We start from the raw sequence: 23,279 nt of genomic DNA, 5'->3' as shown, positions 1-23,279 counted from the left end.
TTCTGTGTGATTGCACATTAATTGGTGAAGAGGGCTGTCCAAAAGCCGGTCAGGATTATCAGCCCTCCAGCGATTTTGATCACAGTGCAGTCAGAGAGGCTCAGCAGAGGTACAAGCCCTAGGAAGGTACAATTCCCAGTCACAGCTGCCAGGCTTCAAGGGGAACAGGAATTCTTTTCTGGGACAGAGAACAGAACCCTGAAGGGGAACAGGTGAAGCTGCAGTACTTAAAAGTACAAAATCAGATTTTTCTTCTTTCAGAACCTATCACCACTGAGCTGTGTTAGGACACAAATGTACACCCCATAAATGATCACAGAGAGGCCTCATCTTAATGCGGAGGGAATTATGCTTGCCATTTCCAGGGTTATTCCTGTTAAAACAGACAGAGTCTCAAGACTCTGCATGACAAGAGAGGAGAGCATAGCTGGGGATCAGGAACCAAGCCAGCCCGTGCTCCACAGACATCTCAACTACTATCATACCAGATTCCTGAGGCACAGCTGATTGCAGTGTAATCCTTCAACGCAAAACACCATTGAATTATGGGACTGTGAGCGTGGGACAGGGTGCAAAATTTGGGAGGCATGGGGATAATATTGGTTATCCCAAGCTGAACTTCCCATGCTTATAAGTCAAAGCCCTAAACTAAAAGGTTGAAAGCTATCACCATGCCATTTGTATCCCCTTTGTTTATTCACATTTCAGAACAAGCTTCTAAGATGCTTCAGTTACTAATACTGGCAGACACTGCTTTTGTATGAGCAGTCTGTATAAAATACTGGAAAATTTCTATTGCCAGTAATATTAATTTCTGGAGACATATAATACAGCACAGCTTTCAAAAAATTTTTTGTGGTCTAAGTATTTTCTAGTTTATGAACTAACTTTTAAATATCAAAGCATTCTTGGATACAAAACAAGATTTACAAGGAGAAAACAACAACTTAAGAGATTGGTGATCAGATTTAGGAACCACAATTAATTATGTAAAGGTTAGATTTTCTACAAAAAATAAAACATGTCAAAAACAGGAGTCAGAGCTAAGATCAAGGAAATATGATGTTAGGGTTAATAACTGAGGTCATGTAGGGATTATTCTTAAGGAATCAGCATATTACTGGCTGCTCAGTGGTCACCCATTATCTGATCCTACACTTGATGAATTAAGTACTGTAAGTCACCTTCACTGAAGATGGCTCCCTAAATCAGTATTAGCATCACCATTACACCTTCATGACAGGTTATACTGTTTGTATCCTATAAGTTGTTCTTTCTCTTACTTTTCTTTTTGCTATTTTCTAAAATAATTTCACTCAGAGACTTCCACTGGGATACAGGCATAATTGCTATTCTGCACCTAGGATTTATTTGAGTGGCAATCATTTCTCCATTTCCCATTGAAAAGAAATTTGAACCCACTAGTGATACAGATTTCCTATCAAACAGCATGATGTGACTCCCTCTGTTTCTCTGTCCCATCTAAAGCCTTTAGCATCTTCTGCCTCCTGGCCAAGTCAGACAGGTTGGCTACCCCTTCCCATTCAAATCCCTGTGGACTGACAAAAAGAAAATTTCAAGTCTATTTTAGAATAATATCCTATTTACCTGGAGTGGCATCTTCTGGGATGTCGAAGGAATACACTGGCTTGGAGAATTTGGGGATATGGTCATTAACATCGCTAACAGTGATGTTTATTCTCATATCTGAGGACTGCAGGCCGTCATCAGCACGAACCAGCAAGGAGTACTTGGAGCGGCGCTCCCGGTCCAGGCGCTTGGTGGCTATCAGGTCTCCTGACTCAGGGTCGATGTGGAAGCTATCATCCGCACCGCTGATAATAGTGTATGTGACCAGGGCATTGGCTCCCTAAGTAAAAACAGAAGTGGTCAAATCAAGATATTTGCCAGGAAAACCACATCATAATTTTCTGTAAGACAAGAAACATTCCAGTAACTGTACTTGGCGAATATTTGTCAGAACAGTTTCCCTTAATAAACAGCTTTCCTTCCCAGTCCCTGCTTCAGATCCCCAGTAAAGATATATGCGCACACAGTTTTTACTTATGAGACATATGACAAGGTTACCCAGATACATTTTGCTCCTGCCAGTGGGATCAGCTCTGCTTTTCTCGCATTCTGAAGGTGAGATGGAAGACGGTGCAGAGGGACAAGGGATGCAAGGAGGGAGGACCAAGGATAGCCACAGAGCAGCTCTATCAGAGCATGACCAGAGCTGCAGCCCCCAGTCAGCAGAAACTCATGGGAGCCATGCATGCAGCAGGCTCTCAAAGGCCAATTTCTGCATGGAAATACATTTACCCCGGAAAATAATCAGCCTCAGAGTGACAAATCATCTGTCATTAAAATCATAGTTCTGGGTTCTGCTGGAAGTCAAAAGCATCAGCTTTTGTGTCAAAGAAAGCATCCCATTCATCTGTGGAAAAAAAGGGTTCATTTGAGCATTTTGGTTAAAAGGAAAATTAAGGAAAAATAAAGTTACATTAAAAAATGATCAATACTTGTTTAGTTTGTTGTTTTGGGTTTTTTTTTTCGCTTTTTCCCCTTACAGGCTGAAATTAAAACTTAGGAGAAAAATATGGAAACTTCAATTCAAAAAACACTGACACACTGCATTTTGCCTCAGCCCTATTCTGTCCCAAACACTGAGAAAAGTCACCTGCAGCTAACAACCAAATAGACCCATCTTACAGATCTTAGCCCTGAGGAGTACTGAGGTTTCCTGGGAAAAGGAATGCTACCTGAGATCTGTTTCCACCCACCTCCTGGGGCTGGGGAGGTGGTTAAAGCTGGCTATGGCAACAGGTGGGTGGTCCAGGGGATACAAGGGGCTGACTAGAACACACAGCACCAGCTTTAAGGGAAAACAGAAAGAGACCTATGATCCTGTCCAAGATAGGCTTAAGGGAACTGAAGTTTTGGTAACCTCCAGCATCAGATACGTGTACCTATACCCCATGTGCTAACTATGCGTTTTGGTGGACAGGAGATATTTACTGTGGCTCCTCTCAGATTTCACAGCTGCAACCTGAACACCAGTGGCACTTCTGAGGTGAGCAACAGATCAAAGAGACCAGAGAGAAAGAAATTCTGCAGCTGTTTCAAACACTCTTGCCTAAAAAAGCAAATTAACAGAAATAAACTCCCACTTGTATTTGTGAGATGGGAGACATGTTAGATACCTGACCTCATGGGAGTGCCTAGTGCCAAACCATTTCTCTGGGGTGTTGTTTCAAAGAGGTGGCCTGAGCTAACTGATAAAATGAAATTTAGAAAGAAAACAAGCTTCTGCAAGGACTACAAGGGTGCCCAGAGAAGCTGTGGCTGCCCCATCCCTGGCTGTGTTCAAGGCCAAGCTGGACAGGGCTTGGAGCAACCTGGTCTAGTGGAAGGTGTCCCTGCCTGTGGCAGGGGGTTGGAACTGGATGAGCTTCAAAGTCCCTTCCAACCTAAACCATTCTATGACTCTGTGATTTTTTGCCATTAGTGGAACCCCTCATTCAGGGATGTTAGGAAAACGTTAACTCATGATATGCAAGCCAGCGAGTAGCCTTCAAGTAACAGAGTGTTTATCTCACTTGCTTGTGTGTGTTTGCCTCTGCATGACTCTGTGATACTGAACACTGTTTTGTGAATAGGCCAACTGCAGTTCAAAGCATGACCACAATGACTCCCAAGGCCAAGCTCTCACAAAGGCAATAAGGGAGCAGGTAAAACCACGTATTTTCAGTATAGCATTTTTAGTACAGATACTCAAATATGAAGCCACACTCCCACCTCATCAGCATCCATGGCTGTCAGCTGCAATATTTTTGATCCATCTCCTATATTCTCTTCTACAGTGAGATCAAGCATATCTGTGGGGAATACTGGTGGATTGTCATTGATATCCTGAAGTGTTATTTCCACCTGTAAAAAGCAGGAATAGGAAAAAGTTGTGTGAACACTGTGAATTAGACACTGATTGGACCTGAATGCTACAAATCACATAATTTTGAAAGAAATCAGGAAAATTGTTCTTAATCACATAAATTAGAACATTCCCAAATCACACCAACAATAGGAAAAGTCCCTCCGGATATTAAAATTCCACGTTCTTGTAAAATACCCATAGGAAACCCTCTAACATAAATAAAGTTAATTTGACTTGATGATAGCAACTGATTTTAAATTGTCCTAGTCTAGTTTATATTGGAAAAGATCCACTGATAGACTGTCACTCTAATCCTCAAAGTCGGCCCCTGGAGTATAGCTGCCAAGTCCCAGGGCAGGAGATCATTCAACCATAAAATGCTGCCTGACATAAAGATGAGGTGGTGTAAAATTCTCCCTGAAATGTTTATATATTGGCAACCCTCCGTTCTGAGGGAGCAAAAATCACCCTTGCTCTTTAGGCTTAAAAAAAAAAAAAAATCATTTTTTCTTTCTTGCTCTAAATGCAGACATAAATGTTACTCTAGAAGCACCCACTAGCACCTCCTTACCCATGAACACGTCAACTGAAGTTCTTTTCACGCACAATATCTGTATGTTTTATAGTAGCGATAGTTACTGAAAAGTCGCTTTGTGTTCTTTATTCCTAGTTTTTCACAAGCAAGATTGCTGCCCTGCTGATACTAATTTTAAAAGTTCTGTTTTGCTTTGTTATTGGGTATGGCACATAATATTGCAAAAAAGACAGAAAGAAAGAGAGGACACATCTGGCTTATATTCATCATGCAAAAAGAAGGCTTGTTTTGGACCTAAAGTATTAAATGGCCACCAAAATCTGAAGACCTAATGAGAAAAACAAGGAGCTGAAGGAAGTCTGTCTTTATCGTTCTTCAAGGAATGGCTGTTGCACAGGAAGGTAGGGAAAGGTATGGATGACTTAACAAAGATACCTAGATTGACAGGCAAAATGTTATGTATACTACAGTACCTACCATGCCATTATCCACAACGGATCTCCCTGCACTTAACTGAAAATATGCGGGTTAGACTGCTCTGGATATAATCAACACAGACATTTCTGGTGATCTGAAATCTATAATTTCTATTCTTTCCAGTCACCTGCCATAATATTTCCTTTTTTCATGCTGTTTTCATACAGACCACCAATTGGCAAGCCATTCTGACTTGAACAACAGGACGATCCCTAAGATAAGCAGTTTGGTGATGAAAGCTTGGCTGTCCCTACAGAGCAACTGAATCACCCAGGCTCATTTGCTGTATCTTTTCCCAAGCTCTCACTGGCTGTACCGTAGGGCCATTGGTCCTCCTTGGGCTTCCTGAGACCACATCCTGAGGGGTGCTCCATCTTTTTGTCCTCCTTCCAAAGCCAACTGGTTTGGAAAGCCTAACATTTTCACCAGTGCTAGACTTTGTGATGGAACAGATCTGGTATGCATGCTATTCTCCTTCATTAAGCACCCTGAAAATATAAATTGCTGTAGATCTGTAAATACTCTGAGAGTATATTTGATCATGGCACACCTATCTCTTCTGCCTCAGAGGATGTTTCTAATGCAGAGAAGGCTGCAAGGAGCTTCATTGCTTCCCTGTGCTTCACACTTTTCCTCCAACAGGAGTTCTTCAGAGGGTGGAGAGATGTGGACTGTCATGAACATGTTATGGCTACACCGGTCAGTATGTACACCACACAGGGAGACACCTTCCACCCAGGGATCTAAGCCATCCTCAGTCATCTCGAGTAAGTTATCATGTTTATTTTCATTTTTTTTTTCACTTTGTGTTCAGTATTTATGCCCACAGTAGGTTACTGTTACAGTCAGCCTGCCAGAACTTTCCCACAACACTAAAGAGAACTGAAGTGTCTTTGAAAACAGAGGAAATATTACATTAATATTACAGATATATCTGCTGGAAGTGCAGACAAAATATTGGTCCTATCAGCCTTACATGGTCTTCTATAGAAGACCATTATGCATTTATACCATCTCTAATTCCTTTGACTGTTCACAAATGACACACGAAACCACTTCATAGCTTGAGACAGATTAACCCAGAAGGTTTTATTGTTAAATTCAAATCCCTATCAACAGAAGCCAAAGAAGTGCTGACCGGAGCATCACAAGCAATGATTTGACAACTAACCAACCAGACACAAACTCTTGAAGGAAAAAAGAGTTTTCATGGTGACTGATGCATCTGGGTGACAATTAACCACAGAAATGGAAGAGACACAGTAGAAATGACAGAGGAAGGATTTTGCAAGTGGGTCCTGCCCCGTGAGCTGGCACAGCAAATTATGTGTGCTTTTCTGCTCTAAGTGTAGCATTTCCCCAGATACGGTGTCAAGGTAAAGCAGCTGCACAGCTCTGCAATTTATTTATTCATACCATATGTGTCACACAGAGCTAGTGTTTCAGATGCAGGTGATTTCATCACCAGGACCCCTGGTCAGGATAAGAGATTACCCTTTGTAAAAATCATATGAAAAATATATGACAACTTTTGGGGGGTTCAGGTTAGGAGCTGTGCATTGCCTACAGCTTGCACAATGTAAAGTAGTCAGAATCCAAGAATACAGATGGCTAACAGCTGTGCGACAAAATAAATTAATTATAAAGCCAGATTCCAGAGAACTGGGGGAAAAAAATAAAAAAAAATAATAAAAAAAGGAAGAATAAACAGTACTAGAAGTAATTTTATCCTGAAAAATCACCTCACAAGTGAAAAAAGCCACTGTATTTTATACTGAAGACTTGCTTTAGATGGTGGAAAAATAAGAAATTCTTAAATAAGGGACAGAATTTTTTAGAAAGAGACCACAATATTTTTAGCAAGCCTTCACACTACGATTTACTATTTGTCCACAGGGCTTAGATAATGCATATTCCTTCATAATTCATTGCTGGCTAAGTCTAACTGGCTTCCCTGTGTAAAGTTATCTTTTTACTTCTGTTATTACTTCAGCTTATAGACTGTTGCAAACCTAAGAAATAAGATCCTGAGACCTGCCCGTTTGCAGAAATTTCACTCGAGTAATACATCTCTGAGAAGGGCTTGAGAAAAATCAATACAAGAATAAATATCTAGGAAACCAAAGACCTGTAAACCTGAAATATGCCACAGGAAGAAAAACAGTGTCCTTAAGGGATTTGTCCAAACCTTGGTCCCTAGAACAGGATGGAACCATTAGGTGACAACACCTGCTCAACTCTAGGAACTAGACTACATGGAAAGTGATAACCACTACCCCCTTCTCCAAACCCATCCAGCACAGGCAGTATTTTTGCCTGACCTCAAAAACATCAGTCAGTGTGACTCTCTGGTGGTCCAGGCACTGATGAGGGCTTTGCTCCCTTGAAGAACCTTGAATTTCTGCAGAAGCCATGGGAATATAAATAGTCACAGACACTTCTAAATCTGTAAAGACTGTGATGGAAAACTGATGAATAGATTCAAAATATTGCCTTGCTTTATTTGTTCAAGGGCAACTAAAAAACAATAAACCAAAAACCAGAAAGCTTTGTTCTATCCATGTGCACGTGTGTGTAAACCTCCACAAAATCACTCTACTTTGTACATTTCTAATATAATGCTTTTCCCTCACATTTAACACATCTAAAAAAAAAAAGACTGGAAATTAAAGTTCTGCAGAAAAATACATGTTGCTTATTTACTATGCCTTGTAAAGTAAACACAATCATTTTCCAGACCAACTTCTATGCAAACTATCGTTACATGAGGGTTTTTTTTGTGTTTATGTTTGTTTCAACCTATATTAAACTAAGATGCAAAAATACAGACAAACAACAAACCACAGAGATTAGCAAAAGTAGCAAGTCAAACAATACTACAGATTTCCCCATGTCTGAATCCAATTTCTTGTTCTCACAAAACCATCATGCCCCTGCCAGTGTTACAGATGGTCAACCTAGCCTCATTTGCAAGAATTTGATTGCTCAGCCTGCTGTTATGGAGATTTGTAAAGCAGAGGATGTATTAATTACCTCGATCTTGTTAGGATTCTTATTTGCTGCTCAAATTAGCCTCTTGTGTTTTTTTCTTCCTAAACAAATTCAGAACAGATTGAGGCAGGGCAGCATACACATCAAACAGTTTTGACTTAATTTACTTTAAATGCAGATGTAAGAAAAATACAAGTTCTTTTCTCCATTCAGACAAACCTCAGGTCTTAACAAATTTCAGGAACCATACCAGGACCTCACTTCATAAAGCATACAGTATCTATTTAGGTATGAAACTGAACACAAGAAGTCACTGGGCAACTCGCTGTTGTTTCAAAATGTTGTCTTTACTTTGAAGAAAGTAGAAAATGCCCTCTTTGAAGTAAATGATGGCATTTATGAAGACCGTATGTGAAGGAGATTCTTTACAAAGAGTGATGCTGCAGTGTAAAGTCTTCAATAGCTTCATACTTTGCACACCATTCTGAAAACATTTATTTGGGGCAGGGGTTGGGAGGAGGAGAAACTCAATTCTGATGGAAATCAAGTAAAAATGATATTTTATTTTTTTTCTGTTTAGCCAAAATTAGTTTGCATTTGAGTAATCAATTCTTAGCCACAAAAATTCGTTGAATTAAGCAGTTGTTAAAAAAGTTTCATTTCTTAGAAAAGAACCAATCCTCTTCAAAAATACTAGTACCCCAGCCCAGACAATTATTACTGAACAGGCTAGACAAATTCCATAAACATAAAAAGCTTAATATGAGAGTTTTATTCTGGAACAAGGAATTATTTTAGTGACCAATCGTACTGGGTTTATGAGCTACAAAGGTATGTGAAATAAAACATTGCACTGGAAGGCAACATGCCAAAGTCTATCCAATCATAAGGCCTTCTATAAACCAATGGGCTCATTTGGCCAGAACCTATCCCTCTGGCTTTTTACACCTATTAACATTTATTTTTCTTTTATTTCAAGGTGAGGAAGGTTTATAGACAGAATACTTTTCTCAAATTCTTACATCTACCAAATGAAAATAAGAAGAAAAAAAGATGCCACAGAAAACCTGAATGAGCTCACGTGGCAGCAGCAAGTTTCACTGGGAGCCCCAAAGCGCACGCAGAAATCCTTGCTTGCAGCCACCCTATCTGCATTACATGCTCAATCACAGATCTACAGATACAACACGACCTAAGAAAGGATTTCCCAGATGTCTCATGTGTTCAATACTTCTTCAAACGCTACAGCTATTTGATTAAAAGATCAAACAGAGTGGAAAGGCGACAACTTTTAATTTCTACATTGTTGAGTCATTCTTCTTCCCTTTGCTCACTGCCATGATGTTCACTGCCATGATGTTCACTGCCTCTCTCGAGATGCCATCTAATAGTCTGCAGGCAGCATTGGCACATGCTGCCCTGAAGACTTCTGTTTATGCTTAGGTCATCATAGGATCCTTCATATTAAAATTTAAAAAAAAAACAAATTTAAGGAGCTTATTTTTTGCTGGAGACTGCAGTAGTGTGCTGTCAATTTTAACAGAATCAAAGCAAAAGGATTCTATTCTCCATCCCTTGATAAACATTCTAAATAATATCAGTCATGTTGATAAAAGAGAAAAATTCAACTATTAATTTATCACACCCATGTAACTAACTGAAGAACCTGGCCAACACTTGTAATTTTTCTCCTGCCTCTACCACTTTGGCCTTTCTGTTCATCCAGCAAACAATGCTTTGCTAATGCTAGTAAACACACATGTATGGGTAGATTCCTTCTTTATTGATGTGAGTAATCATATTGACTACTTGCATCAGTGAAGTTACGGTTATACTAAGCGCTTTGAAGAATCACACATGCACTGGTCCTGCAAACTGAAGGCAAGGGAACAGAAAGATTAAGCATCAAGAGTCAAGCAAGCAAAAGCACATTCCAGAAAGAAAAGAATATTTAGTATATATATATCTTGATATTCCTAGAATATCTCTAAAATAGTTTCTAATAATGCTAAAAACCCACAGGCTATCCTGAACCAGTTTCTCAGCTTGCTCTAATAAAATACTGGGAAACAGTAAGCATGGGGGTAAAAAATAAACACTTAAATTTTAGAATTAGTTGAATAACCAATAATAGCAGAGCTCAGGAAGGTGGAAAACCTGAACTACAGAACATGCATATTTACAATTTCAACAACAAGATGGAAAGCCCATTTACAATGAAATACCATGGGACAAGGCAATAGCTTTTGCTCACTTTTTGCTTAGAGAAGTTGAATGAGGCATCTGAATATCCCATTTTCCAGGAGGTAAACAATCCCAGTGCATGCTAGTACAATAAAAATCACATTAGTCTATCGTGTTGCAGGCCAGCAAACCTGTTAAATAGAAATACAAAGTTGTTAAGAATCCCACTTTGAATGTCCAGAGGCAGCAGCAGTCACTTGATCTTTGAGCTTTGGGGTAACACCTTTGAACAAAAATCAGTGTAGTGAATATAATCCAAACTCCTTCTAGTACATTACAGTCAAAGCCCCTAATTTTAGGTGACAGGGACAAGTACACAGGCAGTAAACAGATGTGTCAGCCATGCCCTTAGACATTTAGGTCACAAGACTTAATTCTGACACCCAAGCTCAAGAGTAATTTAAGGAAAAAGAGGATGTAAAAGCTGTGCTGTGCTACATGACTGCCCACTCCAATCCCCTCAATGCGGACCAAATATTGACCCAGCAAAAGACAACAGTTTGAGCCCATTCAGAACAGGGATTATAGTGATATTTCTTTTTACCCCTCATAAAATCAGGAATTACTACTGATAGCCAACCTTGAAACTGGTTAGAAACTTAGGGATCAATGCATTTGACAACATATTTCATTTTCTCCATTAAGTCTCCATACGCATGGAAATACGACTAATAAGATTTATATGTAATTCTGGAATTTCACAGTAATTTTAATCTGTGGGCTGTAATTCCAGTATTTTAACCCAAAGTAACTTTCCTGGAGTTAAAATCCATGGGCAGGAACACCTTCCACTAGACCAGGTTGCTCCAAGTCCCTTTCCAGCCTGGCCTTGAACACTGCCAAGGATGGGGCACTCACAGCTTCTCTGGGCAACCCATGCCAGGGCCTCACCCTCACAGTGAAGAACTTCTTCCTTATATCTAAACTAAATCAAGCATAATCTGCTCTTGTAATTATTTTAAAAGGTGTCACTTTCTTGTGTTGTCTCAAACAAATATTTATCTTAGTGCTGCAAAGAAAAGGTGCCATAATTTACTTCATTTTTCTCTCCCTCCTGCCCTTGCCCGCTCCTCTTTTTTATTTTAAAGGTGACCATTGGGAGTTGCACTGCCTGGAGTCTTGATTAAATGTTTCACTGCATCCAGAACACTTCATCATGCAGCATAGCCAAAATCTATTATGGCTTGCAAATGACTCATGCTTTAGCTATGAGAAGACCATAATAAAGAACATTTTACATAAAAATGCCAAAAAGGCTGGTAATTTAATCTTGATTCTAAGTAGGTATGCAAGGTCTCTGCATCCAGCCTGTGCAGACAATAAGGCATTGTCTGGAAACACAGTACCTACTGTGGTTACATCTAACTTCTCAGGAAAGTCCAGATGATACTGCCACTGAAAAGAAATGGCTTGCTCTAGTGAGAGAGCTGCAAATACTGCTTTTAGTAGACATACAGTATGATTTATCCATTTGTGCTAGGGGTCCATCAGTACCTGGGCAGAATATTTATTAAAACCCAGCAAAATGGGAAACAGCATTATTAGCCTGTCAGTAGACACGTGTGGATGACAAACAGTGTGCCTCTGCATGCTCACAGAAACAGATGAATAAACACCAGAGCAGCATAGAGAAATTAACTTCAGAAACTTATTTGCAGCACTCGCTCCTCTCAGGCATACCATATATCACAGAAGGGGACACAAGTGGTAACCTGACACAGCCATTAACAAAATAAGCACTGGAGCCAGGCGCTTGTCCCTGATGCTTAGTGGCTCCCTGGTCCCAAGTCAGAAGTGAAGACGCTCTCTGTGCTTCCCAGGCTGACTGCCTCCACTTCAGCCAAACCATTCACATTTTCTGATACCCTATGTTGGGTCACTCCAGACTTTGTTATGATGTGCTGTTATGCACCCCACAGCACTGGAAAATGAAGGGTCAGATATTCAAATGCAAGTAAAGCAAACAATTCAGGCTGTTTCAATTACCATTTATTTATTGCTTGGGCATGTTACGTGCATGCAGCCATGATAACAGCATTCCTACAGCAAAAGCAACTACATCTGCCAAACAACAGAAGGCCACAAAGTCCGGACAGAACATTGGTACCTCCTATCCCAGTCTCCAAATGCCTGCACTGGTTCATGGAAGATGGGGTGCAATAACAACTGAGTGGGGTTTCAGGGGCCAACTATGTTGTTTGAAAACCCAGAACACAAAAAAAAAGTTTTTCTGAAGGCAAAGCAAGCCATTTTGCCATGCCTGCTCTTCCTGAAATCAATATTTTAAAGTAATTGTTTAAGTGTTGCATTATTTACTGCTCTCTAAAGATAGGCAAGGTCTCACATGTAACAGAGGGAATTAAGACTGGGTTAAGGAAAGCACTATTCAAAACTTGGCTAATTTAAGAAAGCAACAGCACGCTGATTTTAAAACATATCAAAACACATAAGCATACACATGGAAATAGAAAGTAATCCAGGTTCACAATAAATAAGATATAAACATCAAAATGGTACAAGGAATGCAAATGATAAGAAATGCTACAAGAAGTGGTGTTTTTTCCCTCCTGCACCACCAAAACCATAATGAAATACACATGAGTTTGCCAGTACTGGTAAACGACTAACATGTGTAGCTCAGCCAATATTCACATAGTTTACAAAAGCAACCACTATGGGTACCAGCACGACCAGTTTACTGCAGCAGAAGATGAGAAGTACAACAGCCTCATGCTCTGCTGATGCCAGGGCACTATGCATGGCAAGGAGGGCAGTGACTGCAGAACAGCTCCATCCATCTGTCCCTCAAGTGCTGAGTCAGCAGCACTGCTTGGCCTTGGGCACAGACCAGAAAAAGTCCTCCCACCATCCTTTCCTTGCCTACCCATGGATGCTGGGACATAGAACCATGGAATGGTTTGGGTTGGAAGGGACTTTAAAGCTCATCCAGTTCCAGGATGCAGGGATACATTCTATTAGACCAGGTTCCTCCAAGCCCTGTCCAGCCTGGCCTTGAACACTGCCAGGGATGGGGCAGTCACAGCTTCTCTGGGCAACCCGTGCCAGCTCCTCACCACCCTCATAGTAAAGAATTCCCTCCATGGGCACACATGCAGTCCTGTGTCACCTTCTCAGATAAAATGGGTAATTTCCTCATAAAGACATTAATTCTTCTGTATCTAGCAGTACCTCTAGCTACAAAACCTATTCCAAACACCTGCTAAAATGATACAAACACTTGGCAAACACTTGCTCATGAGGTTTTTCTTTTTTGGTTTGGCTTCCTTTTTTTTTTTTTTCCTAAATACTAAAAAATGTTATACATTTGGGAATCATTTAGTTTATAACTTTGCACTTAATTAAAAGAGGTCTACTGCCATGTAATAAGAAATGGATTGAATTGGTAAGAACATTCCTGTCCATGCCAGACAAGAAAAAAAAATAAGGAAGAAAAAAAGAAAAAGTAAGCGTTAGCAGTTTGAGGATGGGAATGTCACACATACAAATTACGTAAATCAGTTAAACCTACAGGTGTGACATTTAAGACACAGTCAATCCTAACATGGATAGTATGGGTCTGATGGGCAGTTGTATGGAAGGAGGCTAGCTTCAGGGTTGGTTTCAAAGCATGCTGGATGGGGCTTTGAGAAACCTCGTCTAGTGGAAGGTGTCCCGGCCCATGGCAGAGGGAATTGAACTAGATAATCTTTAAGGACCCTTCCAACTCAAAATATCCTATGATTCTATGATCAGGACAATTGGAAAAATCCAATTCCCATGACTGAAGGCTGCCCAAACAGCAGAAGAAAAGCTCCTTACCCACAGCCATGGTAGAAGCAGCATTGTTATAGTCACTTCAGAAACCATAGGGATTTTTCTGTGAGTGGAAGGGAATTAAAGATGTAGGACTGAAGATCAACTGATGTTTTGCAGCAGTATGAGGGCTTTATAGCGGCACACCTTTCTGAGAAGAAACCCTGTATGAGTCTAATAGATTTTAGCAAATAAACCACGAGGCCAAAGTTACTTTCTAGTTTCACACTTAGAGCACCAGAATTTTCTAGAAATGCCTAATAGCTTCCCCCTACCCCTCCCCACCCCCAGCATTAGAGGCTGCTACCAGGGAACTGCAGGGCTAGAAACTCCAAATGTTTTTGCACCCTCCTACGAATTTCAGGGAAACGACGGCATCTTATTCTTCTGCAGCAGCTTCACATCTGCTCCTGCAGCTCTGCGGATAGGCTTCCCTCCCTGTGGCCACGGGCCACTTGTGGCCAAAAAGTCTTTCTCATGTGGCCGCAGACAGACCTTCTCATTGTGGCTGCACTCAGCAGACCCAGCTGACCATCCAAGCTTTCCCACTCTTTTCTTTAGATTTTTCTTACCAAGCCATTGGACTTTGATGTAGAAAATTTAGAAAATCAAACATTAAAGACTAATTAAAAGGTACTTTTCAAACTTACAGTTTCATCACTTTATAAATATATATGACCTTGTGCACTGAAGAAAAATGAAGCAAAAGACAAGAGGCATTCACAGAAATCACTAGAATAGCTCAAACAGTGTGCTTATGTGGGATTCTTACAGTCATATTCCTTAATAATGGATATGAAGTGTTTTATTTGACTATAAATTCAGAGTTTTGACTTTTATTGGTTCCTAAAGATCTGCTACATCTTTTCTTATACGTAGACCTACCTCCACTTATGAAGTTACACTCTCTGGCCACTACAGTCAATAATGGGAAATTTAAAATAGTCCAAATCCTCTATCAATATCCAAGTGCTATATGACAGCTCTCTCAACCACTACTAATGGGTTTGCAACACAGCCAATCTCTCATTGACTTCAACGTGTTCAAAGATGACACCTTAAAGGAAGAGCAAAGAGAGACGGTAGACCTATACATATAAACACATGGAGAGATTGAATTTATTTATTGGTTTCTGTGGTTAATTCCTTCCTCAAAGGATTGGCTGGTATGCTTTTATTCTTTTTCTAGCTTTAGTGTAGCACACTCTTAGGGTGTCTGGGAGGAGAGGACAGACGTTAACGCCTGAGGGTACATGCTGTCCTGCAGCCCTCCTATGGGACACCCCATGACTGACCTGGGGACACTTCACAGCCACCTGCTCCCAAAGAACGTTAGAAGAATGTGATCTTATTGCAGGTAGTCCTAAGCAAGTGCTGATTACTGAGTCAGAAATATCACCAGCAGTTGACAATTATAATACAAACACAGCTGTTTGGAAGGCCAGTTGGACTACTCCAGATAAAAGACAACCAAACCAAAGCCTCCCTTCAATCAAGTCAAAACTAACTCTGAGTTTTTATAATCTTAGTAAACTTTCAAGGAAACAAAAAAAGAAGAAAGAAATACACTGGCATTTCTGCATATCTTAATTTCAGTGTGGCAGGAAGCAGAAACACCACAAAAGAACAGCTCTCATGGTATTTCCAGCACAAGTGAAACCAGAGACTTTTCTTGCTTAGGTGCCCTCTGATGTCGTGACTAAAGTGACTCAGCTTTCCCTTGCATTATAGCACTTGGGTTTTTCAGCTTTTATCCTGATCATGCCAAATCTTTGATCCTCTGAAAGTTCACCACCACTGGTCATTACTACAAGCCTCTGGATTTTTAAAAACGTATGGGAAGAATTTTAGTAGTGCTGAGAATCACTAGTTTCCTTCTAAGGAGCATAGGGGAAAAAAAAAAAAATCAGAATTCAAATGTAACCATAAGAAAGTCAGAAATTCTGCACAGTTAAGACATGACAAAAGACATGACAAAAAATACAATTCTTTCTTTGGAAGATTGAACCTAAGCTCAATTTCTTTGCATTTATCCTTAGTTTTTTTCTCTTCTCCTCATAGATGATTATGTACATCATGTCTTCAATAGGGTGTTTATGCTGTGGCATATGATTTTTAAGAAATGCATGTTTTCTCTAAGTGCTCTTGTAGGTTAAACTGCAACAGCATCAGTCTTGCTGGTTTTAACTGAATCAAGAATTTCTGCGTACTGGATGTACAAACTGGCCCACTATCCATGTGGAACAGATTAGATGATCATTCATTGTATGTTGACAATTTCAGCATTTCAATAGCTTTACAAACAATCAAGAAAAAATAAAATTTTTCGAGGACAAAAATGGAATAGTGTACAGTGAAATTATATTATATTAAAGGGAAGGAAAATAGTAACAGAGGGTTAGCAAAAATTAATATATTAAACTAAAGAAAGCAATAAATTGACTCATAGTAAGAAAATCATAGCAACAAACCTGGACATCATGGAGAGGTCTAGGAAATAATGCTGCATATCCATACCCCCACTCTCCCTGCTCCCCCCCCCAACCCCCACCCCCATGTTTTAGGACTGTTTCCCCAACCACCATAGAAAATACCCAAATCTCAGTCTCATTTGTTCCTTCCATGCCAACAACTCAGAAGTCTCTGCTAGCTCATAGGTTTAATGGTGACAACTTAATTAACAGTGTGATTTCATAATGAGCAGTTGGTGATAGGGCAAACTGGGAAAACGTTATGCCTCAAAGACATCATAGTGTCCTTTACAGCACACTATTGCTACAAGGAACTGCATAGGAAGCAGAGGTGTGGATGCTCTGTTTAGAAAGAGTGTATAATTCAAAACATAAATACCTATCTAGAAACATAGAGTTTGAAAAGCACTATTTTAGTATTTGTAAGGAGTTAATAATGTTTCATTCTTCATTTATCAATAGCTGCGTACTACAAACTTCCAGCAGACTTCTGAAACATGATTTAAAGACATATCTGTAGTAGTGAGATGATTACTGTATTTGTCTTCTGGGGAAAAAAAGTAAGGGACAGAGAAGGTAACTTGACTGGTATACTGCAGTTTATGGCAGATACAGCTGCTGACTTAAGCCCTCACCATTCCTCATTTTCACAGTCAGAATGTGACATAATGCATAAGCTGTGTGGACACTAACGATGAGCGGTAGAAAGAAACGTCTCACAAGAAATCTCTGTCTTAATCTCAGCCCCTAGAGAGCCCCCAGAAGTGTGTGCATAACGCAGTTATTCCTTTGGTTATTTCAGTGACCAAACTACAGCACAGAGAAGCAGAATCTACTATTAATACTGAAAATATTTCAAGGGATAAGATAAACAGTATCCTCATTTTGGAATCCTGAGGTACATCATCTAAAAAATGATATGCCAACCACAATTTGAAAATCCACATTTTGCAAGCAGAAAGAAATCAATCATACAGTAACTTCAGATTTGTAAAACTACCATGGAAAGGTACTATCATATGGTCAAAGTGTATTCACTGTCTATTGCTACAGTGATGACCATAACATTGAAAAAAGCTAGCTAAAATTTCCCCAATCCCCAAATATATATAAAATCAAGCTGATAGAAGTTTGTCAAGCTTTTCTATTTATAGAACAAAATAAAATCCCAATTTGTGTACCCTATTACACTTTTACGCCATTTATTAAGTAACTGTGTATACAGGCATACACAAGTTCAGAATACATTAAAAGTTTTGCAGTGTTTTCCCACAATTTACTCAGTTCTTTTTCTTCAAACACCATTTGAAGAAACAAACCAAAGTAAAAACTTTTTGAGAACTGGCTCAGTTAATCCACTAGCAAACTGACTTTGCTTTCCTGAGCAATATCCATCTGAACTGATAACGTCACAAACCAAGTAACACACAAGAGCTTGTGCCTGTACCTCCACCTGGATCTGAATCTTTCTGCTTTGTAGCCATGACTAAACACAGATACCATTACCGCTACCTGTTACTACTGTGTAATGGAACAAAAAAGAAGTGGGGGAGATGATCAGCATTTTTGAAAATTCCGTGTGAATTCAGCATTTAGTGACTTATGACCACACGATCTATATTGGATATAATGGATAAAATGAAAGTCCTAAATTGTAGAAACCTCTGCAAATATCATGTGGCAAAAGTTAAGCACCTGACAAGCTGGAAAACATCTCTCCCTCCTCTACACTGTAGCCTAAATTACAATTATATTCGTAACTGTCTTAATCTTCCAGGTCAACTTAATCTAAAATAGCTTTCCCCAGGGGATTTTTGATAGCTACAGATAATGAAGTTAAGTGCTGTTCTTTTTCTACAGTACTGTAGAAATATTTTCGTCTGTTACATTTGTTAGCAAGTTATAAATGTGAGTTGATCATGAAACAGGCAAGGAATGGAAAGTTTGAAATGGGAATAAATACAGTAAATGCATAGCCTGGTTCTCAGCCTCATCATTAATACTCTCAACTCATCGTTAGCGTTAGTTGTGCAAACGACCAGAAACTCATTAAAATGAGACTTAAGGATGCAGAAATTAAAAATAGCCAGAAAATTCTCTTCTGAAACAGAAGCAAATATTTGAGGTTGCTTTTGACTATCTGTGCATTTAACATAAAAAATGCATTTATGCTGCCATCCTGACTTACAAATATTAATATAAATTTCTCATAACTTTAGATACACTGCCTTGGCTTTGTGGTTTCTATCTGCTTATTCCCAAAGTTTTCAATACAGTATATAAATGCCTGTTTAAAGTCACCTTTAGCTTTCCTTTATGAATCAATAACACACACTCTGCTGTGTGCCATCTGCTGATGTTGTATTTCTTTTTCTAAAGATTTCTTAAGATTATGAACTATAGATTGCTGGTATTTTCATAACATCTTCCTGATAGCTATTAGCTCTCTATTTTTTTCAAGCATATTCCTTACATAAGCATCACCATCACCATCCAACTTTCTTACTTCTTGAAAACCAGTAAGTCGCAAATGCTCTCCAACAGGCCATGGCAATTCCCCAACATGAAATGGTGTGCAAAATGCTGTAAGTATTTGCACTATGCTTCAGGGAGAAAGTTACAGGTTATGATTACAGTAATCAGGTTAAAATAACAACAGTAAAAAAAAAAATGAAGGAGAAATATTTGTAGCAATGCTAATTAATGACTGGATGCACATTATGGTTTTAGTTACCCCCAAAACAATTCCTGAGAAACTCCAGCAAGGTCAATGTGCTTTCTCTGCATGTGTTGCACAGACTATCGTATCTGAACCAAAATAAGCCTATGATACAGGCAAGTTTAAAGGGTTAATTGAAACCTCTTTGTGCAGAAATGAAAGGCCCTCAAAACTGTCAAAATTAATGAGAAAAAACAGAAGAAACATTACAGTTCTCCCATCTAGACTGCCAGAACCTACAGTCTGCCTCACATTAATAAAATAGAAAATATTTTATTAATATAGAAAATCTGTCCCTTTCTTCTAGCTGTGGTATTTATATTTTACAGTCTGTTATCCCTTTAATGCAACAGAGAGGACTTCATCAAGCAATGGAACCCACCACTGCTTTAATCATCTATGCTAACCCACGCTCTTGAGGCCACAGTAAAACTCCAGACTTTTTAGTAACAGCGCACAGAAACATGCACACAAAAATAATGAACATCCAAATTGGAGCCTGGGCTGCTACCAGGCAAGCAAGAAGACAAACTTGTGCTCATGCTCAGAAGAGTCTCAAGACAGGGCTGAGGCTGAGAAGCTGGATAACTTTATTTAGTTTATTTATTTGCTAGAAAAAAGTCATAGATATTAATTTCAAAGCAACGCATCCACGGGAAAATAGTTCTCATGGTAAGGAAAGAATGTACTAATTTGTAAAGTTACAGTTAAGTCACACAGCCTTGCACAGCCTTGCTTCCTATAAAGCTCAGTTCCTTTACGGCCCTGCTGTCCACCATGTGGCTTGAACAAACTGAGAATGCCTCTAGAAGCTGATTTAACTTTGAACCTCTGTGCAAATGCAAAATAGCCATTAGCATACAGAACTCACAAATTCACCTAAGTTGACTGCAACTGGAATGATCCCCTTCACCCTTGTCATTTCTCTCCACTGGGAAAGATGGATGTGAAGCTCAGGAGGTATGAAGAAAGCAGGAGACAGCTGGGAGATTAATAATTCATTTTTCCAGCACTTGGCTCACAGCAATGTACCACCCTGAATCCCTGCATCTTTAGTCTACTGAATCATCAGCAATCATCCTCAATAATGTCAAGTCTCACAACACACTGGTCAAAGATGAAGGCACGACTCTGATGTCACTTGCTCTTCATCTTCTGTGTCACTACATTATATTGGTGATCTAGAAATTTCAGAAGTAAAAAAAAAAAAATCCTCGTCATTCCATATTGGAACTTATTAATTTATACTCCATAGAAATCATTTGATACTCTTCTCTGGCATTTAATGTTCATCAGCCTTGTTTTCAACAGTCATGCTTCAGTGTGAACAGAAAGTTTTCATGAGAAGTTACTGCTCTGCCAGTCTCCTCCACTACTAAAACAACAGGTGCAACTTGCTACTATTCTGGGGTAACAATCCAGCTGCAATTGCAGTACACTTTCTAACCCATTTTATACACTGAAAATGATGAAGTGAAGGAAACCAAGAGCCAGCTACCACCTATCTCCTTTACACTTAGAGCACTGACATAACATGACTACTAAGCCATATGGAAGATGACATTATATAAAAGCAAATAGAAAAAAATGATTATTAACAGTTTGTTTTCATGAGGTGAATTAAAACCGACAAATGCTTGCAAGTGCTTTTCTTCAATAGGTTATACTTGAAGAAATTTACTGCCTACTCACTTGTCTCAGTAGGTATTGTAAAATAAGGTAGAGTGTGTGCCTTGCAAAGCATTAAGGTTACTAACAATTACAATAGCTTGTATGAATTCAGAATAAACAATGACTGTATTTATGCTTAGTAGTTGAATGCTTAGTTAAATTAACTTTCTTCCTGTTTAAAACTGTTTGTTTGAACATTGTTAAAGATGGGTGCAGGCTCAAGATTAAGCAGGTTTAAGATTTTATGTTTTTTTTCAGTATTAATTTTGTCCAGCTGCTTTTAGCCAATGTTATTCCTCCTTCTTTCTTTGTAGCTAAGAGCAGCATTAATCTTGCAGCCTTTTATGCCATAATTTCAGATCACAGCATGCAGGAGGTTTCCAAAAAGCTCTACTGTATGTACTGAAGTGATGCCACCAAAGCTCTGAGTACTCTGGTTTGACGCAGAACTGGAGGGAACCAGGCAAATCAAACTCCTTTCATTTCCCCCACAATCTGCAGGCTTCAGACCGCAATACCTTTCATGTAGAGGAGCAGCAAAGCCGTAATTGTGGCCTACAGTAATTACACCCTATGTCAGTTTTTAAACTTTTCCCATCTTGGCCCTTAGAGAAAACCAAGCAAATGAAAACAAAAACCAAAAAAACAAATCTTACAAAGAAAAACCTTATGAAACAGAATAAGCTTCCCAGTGGGGCTTGGCAAGCCCAAACCCACAGCATGGCACTCCGGGGGACGCTGTGGGCTCCAACCAAGCAGAAGGGAACATCAAACTCAACAGTGGAGTCCAACAGCTCTGACACCCCTTCAGGCAGCATTCTGGGGTCTCAGGGTGTTCCCACACCCAGGAGATACGAGCCACATACCTGGGGTGTGAAAGTCCTGTTGGCACCTCTGATAAATCCGAACCTGTTGCCCCAACTTTTTTTTTTCAGGCTGATGAACATGTATTTAATGAATAGTAGAAATGCAAATAGGGATCCTAACTTAATTTTCTACTGACAGATAATTACCTCAAGTAGTTTGACACATATGAAGACATCCTTTTTCCATTAATGTCAGACAAAAATATTTTCCTACATTTCTCGCAGTCCCTGGTAAAACACCACGGATGTCAGAACAGCATTAGAAAACAGCTTATGAAGCATATTGTCATTACTTACTTTGCATCAAAGATCATTAGGAACATGCAAGGATCCTCAAAGTCGTATTTATCCATTGTATTTCAGTAAGTGCTTGATGAGCTTTAAACTTACAGCTCTTGGGCTCAGTACATAGTGTCTTTTTAATAGCTATGTACTGTGCAGATTAGGGAATGTGTTGCAAACTGAGATTTCCAGTATTTGTAGTTCTCTAACTTAAAACACAGCTACAACATTACAAATACATTGCTGTATTTGTATATGCTGTATATGATGATAATAAAATCATCACAGGAAGTATATCAAATGCTGCACTTTTTCACTGTACAGTTCCTAACCTCAGTAGTACTTCCTAATTAAGTTTTCGGTGTCACACTTCATATAGTAGAGCTTATCAAATTTGCTAACTTATGTAGATATAACCAGCTATGTTACGTAGACATAACTAGAGCTTTGTTATGTAGACATAGTTATGCAGAAAACTCAGCTCCTCTGATTTTTAGTACATGTATGAGTGCACTTTATTAAGAGTAACTTCATTAACACCACAAATTCAATAATCAACTCGACAAATAATATCATCATACTACACAGAAACAGAGCAACACTTAAAATGTCTTTCTTCTAAACTTTAGCTTAGTTCCTGGTATTGAAATCATAATTAAATTACACCAAAATTCCTGCTGGTGTAAATCCTATTGACTTCAATAGCTATGACAGAAAATGGTCTGTTATGTTAGTCATACGCTACAAAACAGAAAACAGCAACCATGTATCAAAATAAGGCCAACTAAAAAGATTTATTTTACTCTTACCACAGGCCCCTGTACAATAGCTATGATATCATCTCGTTTCTCTAAAATGTGACTAAGGAAAGATGACTAAGAATTTCAATTGACGTGCTTTTTTCCTGTAGGCATAAAAACCTTCTTATTTGTACAATTTACGCACCACAGCAACAAAAGTTGTGTGCCTTATTTGGCATAAGGCCTGGTGAGGCTTGCCAAGTGCCAAATGCTTCAATAACCTAGATAACTTCTACAGAGCTGATGCACAAGACAAAAAAAAAAAGGGTTGTTACTGCATTTGCTAGCAGAAACAACCTTAGAGTTCAACAGATTGAGGGAAGCGATTTAAGGTGAGTCATCCTCTCAGCAGAGCCTATTGGAACATACACTGCAGTTACAGGGTACAGCTTAAAAGAAAGGAAAAAAAAAAGGTAAATAGAATTCCTAATGATTTATCAATGCACATCTTAAAAACAAGAATTAGTACATTTGTA

General features: G+C 39.2%; 1 protein-coding gene across 1 annotated transcript in view; it reads right to left on the bottom strand.

The window, feature by feature from the left end:
- FAT4 (FAT atypical cadherin 4) overlaps window positions 1–23,279 on the bottom strand; it is a 131,941-nt gene that overhangs the window by 58,422 nt on the left and 50,240 nt on the right. The window contains exons 2-3 of the mRNA XM_057428295.1: window positions 3,799–3,930; window positions 1,609–1,870 (exon numbers count right to left, since the gene is read on the bottom strand). Coding sequence (XP_057284278.1) covers window positions 1,609–1,870; window positions 3,799–3,930 — 394 coding nt within the window. The remainder of the gene's footprint in view (window positions 1–1,608; window positions 1,871–3,798; window positions 3,931–23,279) is intronic.

The sequence above is a fragment of the Pezoporus wallicus genome, unplaced genomic scaffold (assembly GCF_028554395.1).
Source record: "Pezoporus wallicus isolate ANWC-B61680 ecotype Strahan unplaced genomic scaffold, APGP_CSIRO_Pwel_v1 scaffold_3294, whole genome shotgun sequence".
In the NCBI taxonomy this organism is placed as follows: Eukaryota; Metazoa; Chordata; class Aves; order Psittaciformes; family Psittacidae; genus Pezoporus; species Pezoporus wallicus.
The sequence above is the reverse complement of the archived record's forward strand: the minus strand, read 5'-3'. Positions and strand labels throughout refer to the sequence as shown.